Source organism: Physella acuta, unplaced genomic scaffold (assembly GCF_028476545.2).
Source record: "Physella acuta isolate Inbredline_101_S28 unplaced genomic scaffold, ASM2847654v3 ptg000648l, whole genome shotgun sequence".
Classification (NCBI taxonomy): Eukaryota; Metazoa; Mollusca; class Gastropoda; family Physidae; genus Physella; species Physella acuta.
In genome coordinates, this window is record NW_026732167.1 from 510,166 (window position 1) to 524,788 (window position 14,623).

At 43.4% G+C, this 14,623-nt stretch overlaps 1 protein-coding gene across 1 annotated transcript; it reads left to right on the forward strand.

The window, feature by feature from the left end:
- The first annotated feature begins 682 nt into the window (after positions 1 to 682).
- On the forward strand, positions 683 to 3,080 carry LOC131948524 (transcription factor ATOH8-like). Its single transcript, XM_059310085.1, has one exon. The coding sequence runs from the start codon at positions 1,040 to 1,042 to the stop codon at positions 2,384 to 2,386; it is 1,347 nt and encodes a 448-aa protein (XP_059166068.1). The 5' UTR covers positions 683 to 1,039; the 3' UTR covers positions 2,387 to 3,080.
- The last annotated feature ends 11,543 nt before the right edge of the window (positions 3,081 to 14,623 follow it).

The window sequence follows — 14,623 nt, forward strand, 5'->3', positions numbered from 1 at the left end:
AAAAGAAACACATTTCTTCTAGATCTACCAGGATTGTTTTTATCACTTTGATGGATGTAACAAACTTCAATTGTTTTATTCAATGTGGAGATATATTTTTCCAAACTGACATTCTTTCAAGAATTTATACTTTTGGAAATTAGATCGTATAAGTAAAGTAAGTGGACTATACATGATTTAAGAACGAGTACACTTAATTACTTCAAATCTGAATTTTCGTTATAAAACGTAAAATATTGACGTTGGATTTATAATATGTGGATTTACATGATTTCGAATATAACAGGATGGATTTATTTATATTGTGGTACAGAAGAACGTAACATGTTATTGAGCCAAGTTTAGTGTTGAGATTTGTAAAAAGGAAGGTGGTTGAATTTTTTCTAAAGCGGTGGTTGTTTTCTTACAACCCATGTGCTAAGGTAGCTGGTGTGACGTCATTAGATATCATCTTTTGACCACCTGCCTTGAAGAAACACACCCCCCGCTACCCACCCCTCTATACCATACACCTCGTGACTCGTGACGTCCACCCCCCCCCCCCCCCCCACCATCAACCTCATCAAGTGTGACAACAAGGTGAAAGAATAGACGTCTGTTGGACAGGTGCGTATGTCACGTGACACGTAAGTCAGTTTTTCCCCTTTATCACGTGATTGATAGCCCCTCCCCCCTCCCCCCCCCCCCCCCTGGAGGGACCTGACCTGCTGATATCACTGCAGTGAATCATCTCTCAATGTCATGTCAGGCCTTGGTCCTGGATGTCAGGATACGCGTCAAACTGCTGACATTTTGTATGTGTGTGTATCTTGAGTCACCTCCTGCTCAAATGGTGACCACTGCGAACATGCGGATTTGGTGACACTTTTTTTTCAAACGCAATGAGTCACCTCCTGACCAAATGGTGACCAATATAAACAAACTGGTGACATTTTCTTCTATCGTCTTGAATCACCTCCTGCTCAATTAGTGAGCACTATGAACAAGCGGAACTGGTGACCATTTTCATCCTCACACACTCGAGTCACCTCCTGCCCAAATGGTGACCACCATGAGCAGTGTCAAATTGGTCAACAGTCACCTGCCTCACCACCTAGTCACCACCCACCTGCCTCACCTGCACTACCACCCGTCTCACCACTTCCCCGTTCTCCGGCCGGAGCAGACGATGACCTTGGACTACAGCCTCCCGCAGCGCCACTCCGACGCCGACAGCGACTCGCCGGCCTCCCCGACGGAGTCGGAGGACCGGCACCCGCTCAACCTGTCGGAAACCCCGACGAAAAAAAACAAACGGAAGCTCAGCGAGCCCAAGAAACGGGCCGACGCCGTCGTGAAGAAACTGTGCGCTAAAACTTTGAACACCGACGAAAAAGTTAGTGTCGGTAACGAGGCGCAGAAACCTCAAAAAGGGAAAAAACTCGTCAACGGGAATTCTAAACGGGTTTCCCCGAACTCTAAATCAAAGTCGAAACTTCCGCGAAGAAGCTCATCGTCCACGTCTTCTTCGGGGAGCAGCAGCGACGTCGACGGTGCCAAAGACGCTTCAGCATCCTCTTCGACATCCACCTCAACGCCCACCATCCCATCCGCCGTCCCCAGCAGTATACCGCCGCATTTCATGCATCCCTTATTCCCGGGATTACCCCCTTCAGCTTTAGGATACGTGCCTGGACTGTATTTCGGCGCTCCTCCATTCCACCCGGGACTCCACGCCTCCTTCCCCGCCCTGCCCCTCCCTCTCCAGCACAGCTACCTCGCGGCAGCAGCAGCGGCCGCCGCGGCCCAGACCTCCTCCTCTACCTCCTCCCTCACAGCAACCACCTCATCCTCCTCCCCGTCCAACCCAGACTCGGGAGACAACCCTAAAAGCTCAACCCCACAACGATCTCAACCCCGGTCAACCCAACCAACCACCGTTCGCCCGACCGCGGCGTCAACCTCCACCCACCAGCCGTCCATCCACAACGCCAGCGGTTCCCGATCAGACGACGACGACGATGACGCGTCTTCCTCCCGGGCCCAGTCACCAGAAGACCTCACCCTCGGGCAGAAAATGTCGCGAAAACACCGGAAAAACTACAAAAACATGACCAGGGAACGGCGGGTCGAGGCCAACGCCCGGGAGAGAACCCGGGTCCACACCATCAGTGCCGCCTTCGACGCCCTGCGGCGGGCGGTCCCGTCCTACTCACATAATCAAAAACTCTCCAAACTAGCCATCCTGCGTATAGCCTGCAGCTACATCATGTCATTAGCACGTCTGGCCGACCTGGACTACACGTCTGCGTCTGAGCACATCGGGACGCCGCTGACCTTCGCGGAGTGTGTGGACATGTGCACCAGCACCATACAGACCGAGGGGCGGGCCAGACGACGGCACTGACCACAGTGACGTAGTATTGACTTTCATGGATGAGTTAGTGATGTTGTTTGTGTCAGGTATTATAAAAAAGAATACTTAAAAACTCGTACCACGAAGTTATGTGCATACATAGTCAAAGTGATATATTCTGTGGAATATTGATTCGCACAATCATTTTTAACAAAAACAAAATCTTTGAAGGCCGGATTTGGAGGAGATAAATAAGTCACTGCCGACTTTGACGGCCAATTTGCAAAAGAAAAACAACATTTTGGGCTGTAAAAAATGTGTTTTTTAAATGCAACCTAAATACATATGTTATGTATGTATGTGAGTTTGTGGAATATAATAGTATGTGTGTGAGTGATAAAAATTGATAGAGATGTGTTGTAAGTATGAGTACTTATGCATGTTCGTGAGTATTTCTGCATGGTATGAAACCAGTACTAGACTATTTAAGCCAGGCTTTGGACTGTCCAGTTCTGAAATAACAAAGTTCTAAAATAATGATTCATAGAGCCGGATGCATACTTTCCTACTTTCCCAATCTAATGTATTTTTATTGTCTTTTTGTAACAAATTTTTACACGCTTTATTCGTGTTATACACCCTCACAGTCAAAATTGTTTTACCAAAACTTTTGAATGCCAAAATATTTTAAAATTAAATGTTACTTAAAATGTATTGTACCGTTTCTGAATCAGCTGCTCCTGTTTTTTTTTTTTTTTTGTATTTTGTTTTTTGTTCTAGTTTAAACAATCTTTGTAAGTCTTTACACATGCCTCTAGTGACAAAACAATACTAAACTCATCCATTTAATTACATGACATGTAATTTGTGTACGACAAATTGTTCAGATAAGTTAGCCAGACAAAATATCAAATGTCTAATGAAGACCTATGGTAAACCACAAAGCAACAGTCGGTTGACACAAATGGGGATTGACGAGAAAGTCCTGAGAAAGGAGGAGGACAACATAGCAAGGCAAGCGTTAGACTGGAATCCCCAAAGAAAAAGTAGTTCGGCCAAAGCAATCCTAAAGAAGGACAGTAGAAAGAGAAGCAAGGGCTGCTGGAATTACGTGGGCTCATTTAAAGAGAGCTGCCAGAAATCGAGTCCGGTGAAGGAGTTGCATCCCTTTACACACCTGGGGTTCTTCAAAGGCATAAAAGAAGCGAATTTTTATAAGCCATTTATGAGGCTTTTTAGTTTGAGTTATTTATTTTTAGTTAAATTGTTAGCACATTTGATCAAATGTTACCACATGTATCTAGTTGAATATGTCTTGACTTCTCAGCAACCAACTCAAAACTGCAATCATCTTGTCTTAAAACCACTTTTGTCTTACGAGCTAGACCCGATTGTTAAAGATTTTACTTTAAGACGCAGCTTTAATTAAACGAGCACAAAGACAGTCTTGATTAGTGTCATGATGATTTGAAGCAATGATTGACAGCCATCGACCACTGTGGCACTAGCCCAGAGGTCAGTGGATGGTCAGGGTTATTAAAAACATTGGATAATGCGTTAAACATTAGCACAGTATCCGTTAACCATTAGCACTTTAACAACTGGACCATTAACACACCAACAGATTGACCATTTCATTACCAGTACAATAGCTTGGTAACGACTTGGCCGTTAGCCTTAACATTACAGATGCACCAGACACATTAACTACGTATCAATACACATTATATTTCAGAGACTATGAGCACAATGGCTACTAGAGGCTGGTCTGTCTATTCACATTTTAGCAATCACACACAAGCACTCTGACTAAACGTTAAGATGACGCCAAACACCAACATAACACCACCCACCTAAAGTAACACAATACATAAGACCTACCCCGAACATATCACCAAACACAACACCAACCTCTAACATAACACAACCACCAACATAACACCAGCCACCAAAATAACACCAACCTCTAACATAACACAACCACCAAAATAACACAACCACCAACATAACACCAACCACCAACATAACACCAACCTCTAACATAACACAACCACCAACTTAACACCAACCACCAAACACAACACCAACCACCAACATAACACAACCACCAACATAACACCAACCACCAACATAAAACCAACCACTAACATAACACCAACCACCAACATAACACAACCACCAACATAACACCAACCACCAACATAAAACCAACCACTAACATAACACCAACCACCAACATAATACCTAGCACTTAACATAACACCTACTATGCCATCAAGAACCAAACATGACACCAAACACCATCCAACCTAACATCCCAACAACAATATGTTGCTGATTTTAAAAATACATATAACTTTCCCATCCTTGCTACTGCACATCTGAAGTATTTACTTGTCGACAACCACATTACATCATAACCCAATCCCTAACCCAACCCCTAACCCTAATCGATCATTCACCGGAAGTCAGATTATCCATAATCCACCAGTTTAACTGACGCGATCATTAGTTAGGTACCCAAGGAAAATCGTAGTAAAACATTGTCTAATTTCCTTTGAAAATTAACTTCGTTTTCCCGGGCAGGTATGTTGGTAAACAGTCCCACGGTGATTGAAACCACATTGCGAAACTCCCTTAAAACTTCAGTGTCAAGAAATTTTTTGTCACGTTTTATTTTTTTCTTGTTTCCCCCCCCCCCCCCTTTTAAAACTACAGGTGTGAATTGTCTTGAGAATTTCCTTAACAAAAGGTGAGCTGTTTTTTTTAAAAAAAAAGGTGGTTGATGGCTCACTGCAGTGCACACGCCAACATTAATTAACGTTTAACGCCCGACCCCCTCCCCCTCCCCAATCGTCGTTACCGTAACGTAGTCTTAGGAACTCGTGTAAGGGAGCGCTTATATCACGCAAAGTTCGCAATATTGAAAAATTATGACGTACTAAAAAAAAACTAACATGTAGGTACTTAGTATGTTGTCTATGCTACATCATCATTGACAACAACACACCCAACAACTACAACTACAAAGCAGTGTGCTAATTAAGAGAAATTTAATTACATAAATAGATATTAAATCTTAAACTAAGGTTTAAAAGCAACGGTTAGGATGGAGTTTAGACCAAGGACATATTTGTGCTATATTTTACTGATTGTCTTGTCTATCGTTTGTCTTATGTTTGTATTGTGTTTGTCTTCAGAGTTTCTTCCAGGCATCTCTTCGAACGAAATGGAATTTATATAGAAAACATACTTTTACCATTGTCCCCGCCCCCCCCCCCCCCGAAAATATCAAGTGCCCCCCTCCATCCCCCCGAAGAAAAAAGTCTGGAAGAAACACTGTTTGTCTTATGTTTGTGCTCAATCAGTTCCCCTAAGGTGGTCTTTTTTTATTTTTACACCACACAACTAATCAAAAAACCACTGACAGATGTAGTCCTATCACCCCCACCCTGGACATTTCTAACACCCCCACCTAGGACATTTCTAACACCCCCACACAGGACATTTCTAACACCCCCAACCAGGACGTCCCCAAACTCCCATTCTAAGACTGGCACCATCAAACTATTCCTCACAACAAAGACCCAAAATGTATTAGGAAGTTTTTTCCCTCACTAACCACAAAACGTTTGGCATACTTATACGAAGACAATCAAGCGCTTTGATTGAGTTCTATATGATTTATGCAAAGTATGGTTTGATTTGTTTTGCTTTAAATGTGAATGATTGTGTATTCTCATGGATTATTACATTTTTGAAAGAAAGTGTGATTTATTTTGTTGGTTTTGATTGAAGTGAATGAATATTCAACTTGGATTGCTTTGAATGTGTGATATGTGATTTAATTAAAGTTTGGTTCGTTTTTTTAAATGAATGTGTGATTTATTAAGTTAGTTCTGATTGAAGTTAATGAATATTGAAAGTTAATGATAATTTGATTAAACTTGGGATTGCTTTGAATATATAATGTGTGATACAATTCAAGTTTGATTCGTTTATGGAATGAATTTGTAATATAATATATTTAGTTAGTTGTGATTGAAATGAATGAAATATTTGATTTAACTTGGATTATTTTGAATGAGTGATACAATTCCAGTTTGTTTCGGGTTTTTTTTTTGGAATGAATGTGTGTTTTGATACCATTTTGTTTTAACTTCATGTGGCCGAATATGGTTTTGAACCTGCTATTTTGTTACTACTGATTTTAAATCTGTGATTCAAATAAAATAAAAAATACGAAATTTATTTTTTACTTTGTATTTTGATGAATGTGGATTGTGTGTACTCTTTCGTCGTTTGGTTTGTGGTTTGGTGTCAGAGTTTCTTTCAGGCATCTCTTCTGGGAGCGAAGGTGGGGGGAGGAATGGGGAAGGATAGTTCCGGAGAAAAAATGCCTGAAAGAAACAATGTTTAGAGTTTGTTTTGGTTACGTCGTTAAAGTGTGTTGTTGTAACCTTCAAACCAAACAATATACCACACATTGTGTTACATCACTACACGTCTTTTTACAACTTTTCCAGTCTTTTTAACACCAACACCGTCTTGATTAGTGTCATGATTTAAAACGATAATTGACACTGACCGACCACTGTGGCATTAGCCCAGAGGTCGGTAACACTGCTGACGACATACCTTTATTTGAGGTTAATGCACTGTTATATGCATAGATGACGTCATCAGAGTTTCTTCCAGGCATTTCCAGGCGCCCCCCCCCCCCCCCCCGAAGAAAATCCACCGCCCCCCCCCCTCCCCAAAACGAAATGGAATTTATATAGAAAATATATACTTGAGACAGTGTCCGCCCCCCCCCCCCCGAATATTTCAAATGCCTCCCGCCCCTCTGGAGAAAAACTGGACGTCATACTCTCTCTATGATGACGTTATTCTATTCATAAAGTTATGGGCAGAGAGACCAGGCTATAAACAAAATTGAAGGGTTTCTTTCGAATGTTTTGACTGGATCTTTTCTTCATACAAGACTAGGTCATTCATATACACCAGCTACATCAGCAAATGACTTAATGAACCATACACTGATATAAAGGCATACACACACGCTCCCCCCACACACACACCCTCCCGCCTCCCCACACATACACCACCTCACACCTCATCCATACACACACTTAACTCCTCCCCCCCCCACACACACTCCCCTCTCTCACCCCGTCCCCACACACGCAAATCCCCGCACATATTTCACATCCGCTCACAACACACGTAGTTCTAGATTAGTCTTGGAACTACCAGTAATTAATTCCCTATTGTCGCACCCAACCCCACCCCCACCCCGCCACACGCCCTCTTACCCCCCCCCCCCCCCCCCAGTGCCGCCAGATGTTTGAATCTACAGCTCACAACAAAGACGGATTGACGCAGCTGGGCACCCCTCGTCAATATCCACAGCACGTGCCAGCCCCCCCCCCCCCCCCCACACACACCATCTCATCACACATGTCGTCAATCTCTAGTTGGCATTAACACTATAGTAGCTGTTATATTGTGACACCCCCCCCCCCCCCGCATTGTTGTTAGACTACAACAACCCACCCCTCACTACACACACTGTTGTTATACTGTAATATTCCTCACTGGTTGGTGTAATATGGTAACCCCCCCTCCCTCTCCACTGTTCACATACACTATAACACCCCACCCCTACACTGTTGTTATACTGTAACATCATAACATACCTTAATGCACTTACCCGTAGTCTACCACATCAGCATCACTTACACAAAAAAACTAATTACCAACACTTACATAATTACGATTTACCACCACTTAGATAATTACAATTTAGGACCAGATACTCAGGGTTTCTTTCAGAAATCTTTCCCGGGGAGGCATTTGAAACTTCCGGGGGAGGCGGAAACTCTTCAAAGTATATTTAAATATTTTTTTTATATTTCGCCCGGGATAAAGAGAAGTGTACCCCCGACCCCTACCACCGTACTCCCACTGTCTAAATTTATCAAATATAAACCATATTTTAAAAACATTGAACTTGAATATTGATACAATCATAAAACACATATATTACATATAGATGTTTTCTTATTACACATACATTACATATTGTTTACATATATTACATATATTGATGTTTTCATTTTACAAATGAATTACATATTGTTTACATAGAGTATATTACAGATGTATCCATACAACACGTGTACTACCTATTGTTAATTATACATTGCACATGGATTACCATCAAATCCAAACAATCTGTGACATACCTGCCGGTTTGGCGTGGTTTTACTGACCGAAGTTAAAATAATAAGTACCAGCTACATCGAGGACCAGGTTTCGTTAACAATTGTCAACCAAAACTCATCTTAATAAACACTGACTGTTGTTTTTAAGTAGTACTACAAACAAATATAACTGTCCACTTTCGAAATTGTTTGTTAATTTATAAGTCTTAGTGGATTTTATTAAATTAGAGCTACACACCACAAGCCAACTGGCAACTTACCACTGATATCATAAACCCACTTGGTCAACACCACTGTAATCATAAACCATCTGACAACACCACTGTAATCATAAACCATCTGACAACACCACTGTAATCATAAACCATCTGACAACACCACTGTAATCATAAACCATCTGACAACACCACTGTAATCATAAACCATCTGACAACACCACTGTAATCATAAACCCACCTGACCAAACTGTAATCATAAACCCACCTGACACCACAGTAATCATAAACCCACCTGACCAAACTGTAATCATAAACCCACCTGACACCACCGTAATCATAAACCCACCTGACACCACAGTAATCATAAACCCACCTGACAACACCACTGTAATCATAAACCCACCTAAAAACACCACTGTAATCATAAACCCACCTGGCTACACCACTGTAATCATAAACCCACCTAAAAACACCACTGTAATCATAAACCCACCTGACACCACTGTAATCATAAACCCACCTGGCTACACCACTGTAATCATAAACCCACCTGGCTACACCACTGTAATCATAAACCCACCTGGGCAACACCACTATAATCATAAACCCACCTGGCTACACCACTGTAATCATAAACCCACCTGGGCAACACCACTATAATCATAAACCCACCTGGCTACACCACTGTAATCATAAACCCACCTGGCTACACCACTGTAATCATAAACCCACCTGGCTACACCACTGTAATCATAAACCCACCTGGCTACACCACTGTAATCATAAACCCACCTGGCTACACAATTGTAATCATAAACCCACCTGGCTACACCACTGTAATCATAAACCCACCTGGCTACACAACTGTAATCATCAACCCACCTGGCAACACCACTGTAATCAAAAAACCACATGACAACACCACTGTAATCATAAACCCACCTGGCTACACCACTGTAATCATAAACCCACCTGGCTACACCACTGTAATCATAAACCCACCTGGCAACACCACTGTAATCATAAACCCACCTGGCTACACCACTGTAATCATAAACCCACCTGGGCAAAACTACTGTAATCATAAACCCACCTGGCTACACCACTGTAATCATAAACCCACCTAACAAAACTGTAATAATAAACCCACCTGGCTACACCACTGTAATCATAAACCCACCTGACACCACTGTAATAATAAACCCACCTGGGCAAAACTACTGTAATCATAAACCCACCTGGCTACACCACTGTAACCATAAACCCACCTAGCTACACCTCTGTAATCATAAACCCACCTTACAACACCACTGTAATCATAAACCCACCTGGCTACACCACTGTAATCATAAACCCACCTGGCTACACCACTGTAATCAGAAACCCACCTGGCAACACCACTGTAATCATAAACCCACCTGGCTACACCACTGTAATCATAAACCCACCTGGGCAAAACTACTGTAATCATAAACCCACCTGGCTACACCACTGTAATCATAAACCCACCTAACAAAACTGTAATAATAAACCCACCTGGCTACACCACTGTAATCATAAGCCCACCTGGGCAAAACTACTGTAATCATAAACCCACCTGGCTACACCACTGTAACCATAAACCCACCTAGCTACACCTCTGTAATCATAAACCCACCTTACAACACCACTGTAATCATAAACCCACCTGGCTACACCTCTGTAATCATAAACCCACCTGGGCTACACCACTGTCATCATAAACCCACCTGACACCACCACTGTAATCATAAACCCACCTGGGCTACACCACTGTAATCATAAACCCACCTGACACCACTGTAATCATAAACCCACCTGGCTACACCACTGTAATCATAAACCCACCTGACACCACTGTAATAATAAACCCACCTGGCTACACCACTGTAATCATAAACCCACCTGACAACACCAATGTAATCATAAAACCACCTGGCTACACAACTGTAATCATCAACCCACCTGGCAACACCACTGTAACCATAAACCCACCTGGCTACACCTCTGTAATCATAAACCCACCTGGCTACGCCACTGCCCAATATTTCAACCAACCGACACACGAGAAGCGTGTGCCGCAGAATTTCCTCATTCTATTTATAAACATGCATTTTACAACAATAGATTCCAACAACCCCCCCCCCCCCAACTTTCTCCTACCCCCCCCCTACCCTACCGCTACGCAGCTGGCGTTTCTGGCACCCGGGGTCCACCTCCCAATTCATCCTACCCTCCCCTCTCCCCCACCCACCCAAGTCGTGACTACCGAATCCCCCCCACCCCCCCCCCCACCCCACCCCTTAATGTCGTAACATTGTCAAACCTAACAATTGTCCCCGAGTCGTGATAAACGCTATGTGAAAACAGAATTATTCATACCCCACCCACCCTTTAATTAAAACGTATTCCGTTCTATTATTATTATGATTTTTTTTTCAATGTAATAAAACGAAACAAATAAACGACGCTACAACTGTCGGGGGGGGGGGGGGGGGTGGGGTGTTTAAGAAAGTAGAGTATAAGGGTGCAGTAGGTACAAAAAAAAAAAAAAAAAAAAAAAAAACCCTCGCGAACACAAAAAAAAAAAAAGTTCAGCACCATTGATTGTTGCGGACCAGATGAGCGGCTCTTAGCGTCTGCCAGCCGCGGCCTCGCTCGCGGCATGCTCGTGCCGGCACGTGCGCTAGTTGTTGTGTGAGTCCTCGACTCACAGCATTCAATGGTGCCCTATTTCTCCTCTGCCCCATTTAGACACACCCCGCCCTCCCCAGCGCGCGCATACAATAGCCCGGAGAATCCGTCCTACGGTTGTGTGTGATTTGTGTTAATGGCCTCTATTAAATATTCGCGAATTTAAAAGATTCTTTAACTGTGTGAAAGATTCTCTTTCAGCTGCGCAAAAGATTGAAAGATAGCTTTACAGTACAGTACTTTACTGTACTATCGGCGTGGTCCGAAAAATCGACGTCTAACCCGTATGTCTCGAGTTCGAATCCCGAGTTCAAGTCAGCAAAATATCATTAAGTCCATCAAACTCTAATGGGTACCAGACGCTCGCTCTAGAAACAGCTCATCAACCCACCCACCAACCAACTTGCATCAAACAACCACGTGCATCAACCAGCTGTAACACCAAGCAACCACCAAACACCAACCCTTCATCTAGCACTAACCACCTCGCACCAACCCATCCAACAACCCACACCAACAAGTTGTAACACCAAAACTTTAGCTAGCACCAACCCTCCAGCTAGCACCAACCCTTCATCTAGCGCTAACCATCTCGCACCAACCCATCCAACAACCCACACCAACCGTTCATCTCGAGCCAACCCTTCAACTCGAACTAACCATTTAGCTGCCAACAACCCGCTAGCACCAACCTTTTAGCTGCCGAGAACCACCTCGCGCCAACCCATCCAAAAATCTCGCACAAACCACCTAGCACCAACCCTTCAACCCGTACTAACCCACTAGCACCAACCCTTCAACCCGTACTAACCCACTAGCACTAACCCCTTCAACCCGTACTAACCCACTAGCACCAACCCCTTCAACCCGTACTAACCCACTAGCACCAACCCCTTCAACCCGTACTAACCCCCTAGCACCAACCCTTCAACCCGTACTAACCCACTAGCACCAACCCTTCAACCCCTTCTAACCCACTAGTACCAACCCCTTCAACCCGTACTAACCCACTAGCACCAACCCTTTAACCCGTACTAACCCACTAGCACCAACCCTTCAACCCGTACTAACCCACTAGCACCAACCCTTCAACCCGTACTCACCCACTAGCACCAACCCTTCAACCCGTACTAACCCACTAGCACCAACCCTTCAACCCGTACTAACCCACTAGCACCAACCCTTCAACCCGTACTAACCCACTAGCACCAACCCCTTCAACCCGTACTAACCCACTAGCACCAACCCCTTCAACCCGTACTAACCCCCTAGCACCAACCCTTCAACCCGTACTAACCCACTAGCACCAACCCTTCAACCCCTTCTAACCCACTAGTACCAACCCCTTCAACCCGTACTAACCCACTAGCACCAACCCTTTAACCCGTACTAACCCACTAGCACCAACCCTTCAACCCGTACTAACCCACTAGCACCAACCCTTCAACCCGTACTCACCCACTAGCACCAACCCTTCAACCCGTACTAACCCACTAGCACCAACCCTTCAACCCGTACTAACCCACTAGCACCAACCCTTCAACCCGTACTAACCCACTAGCACCAACCCTTCAACCCGTACTCACCCACTAGCACCAACCCTTCAACCCGTACTAACCCACTAGCACCAACCCTTCAACCCGTACTAACCCACTAGCACCAACCCTTCAACCCGTACTCACCCACTAGCACCAACCCTTCAACCCGTACTAACCCACTAGCACCAACCCTTCAACCCGTACTAACCCACTAGCACCAACCCTTCAACCCGTACTAACCCACTAGCACCAACCCTTCAACCCGTACTAACCCACTAGCACCAACCTTTTAGTTGCCAACAACCCGTCAGCTGCCAACAACCATCTTGCACCAACCCGCAGGCTCCTATTGATGTCTGATAATTACACTTCTATTCATCTCACCTAGGTGAATGTCACGTGATCGTGGTACCTGCCCGCAGGTGTGCTACCAGCCAGCAGGTGTGGTGCCAGACTTGGATCAATTCCTGGCCATTTAACGGTCCACAGGTTTTTCACCGTCCTGAATCACAATGACACGACCAACCCAGAGGCAGAAATAGACCTGCATGTGACCAAATTTTTTTTTTTTTAAAGTCGTTTGATAAAAATATATTAAAAAAAAAAGACAAAAAACATTTTTTTTTAAAATTTACCCTGATAATGTTATAACGATTAAAAAAACTAAACAAATAGTTCTAATGGAAAAAAAATCGAATTACATTTTTTAGGTATAAATTAATGTGGCTAAACTTTAGATAAGAGATCGAGATCTGGTATTTTGAAAAAAAAAACCGTCGCTAGACTTAACATTATTACAATATTGTAGTGAGACTGGATCTGCTTACAATAGAATAGAAGACAGGTCATTTTTTTTCACTTCCATAATGAGAGTTCATAAAAAAAAAAGATGGAGGCGGAGCATTTTTACATTAGAATAGAGAAACCAGACATTTTAAAATCGTACAGGGAGAAATGGCCTTTTAAAGTAAAATAGTGAAACATGACGATTTTACAATAACATAGTGAGACATGACATTGCTACAATTTAAAAAGTGAGAACGGACATTCTTACAATATAATTAAATACTGGTCATTTTTTTCCCCCACTAGAATAGATAAGCTGTACATTCTTACAAATGAAAACAGTGAAACATTCTTATAATAGCAAGTATGACTGGATATTCTTTCAAATTAAAAAGTGAAAAGGGATCAGTGTGGTCAGCCATAGAAAGTCTACCGCCCCCTTAACGAAATGGAATTTATACAGAAAATGTATACTTCTAACAGTGTCCGCCTCCCGGAAATTTTAGTCCGCCTCCCCCCACCCACGAAAATTTCAAGTGCCCCCCAGATAAAAAAGTCTGGAAGAAACACTGAGTGTGGTCGATTCGGTAAAGCTCATGGTTGCCAAACCGAAAGCCTCGAGTTCGAATCCTCGGACAGATGAGGCTCGATAAATTGGGACAGCAACTTTAGGACAAAGGCTTTGGAAGCAAATCCACAGTGATACTGTACTTTGTTAAATACAAAAGTAAGAGGACACGGCATAAAAGTAAGCGACGTTTAAATGTCTCGAGAATGAAGGTGCCTTTGTTAAAATCTTTCGATTTG

Coding starts and splice junctions, on each gene's coding strand:
- LOC131948524 (XM_059310085.1), top strand. CDS start 1,040: ATGGTGACCACCATGAGCAGTGTCAAATTGGTCAACAGTCACCTGCCT.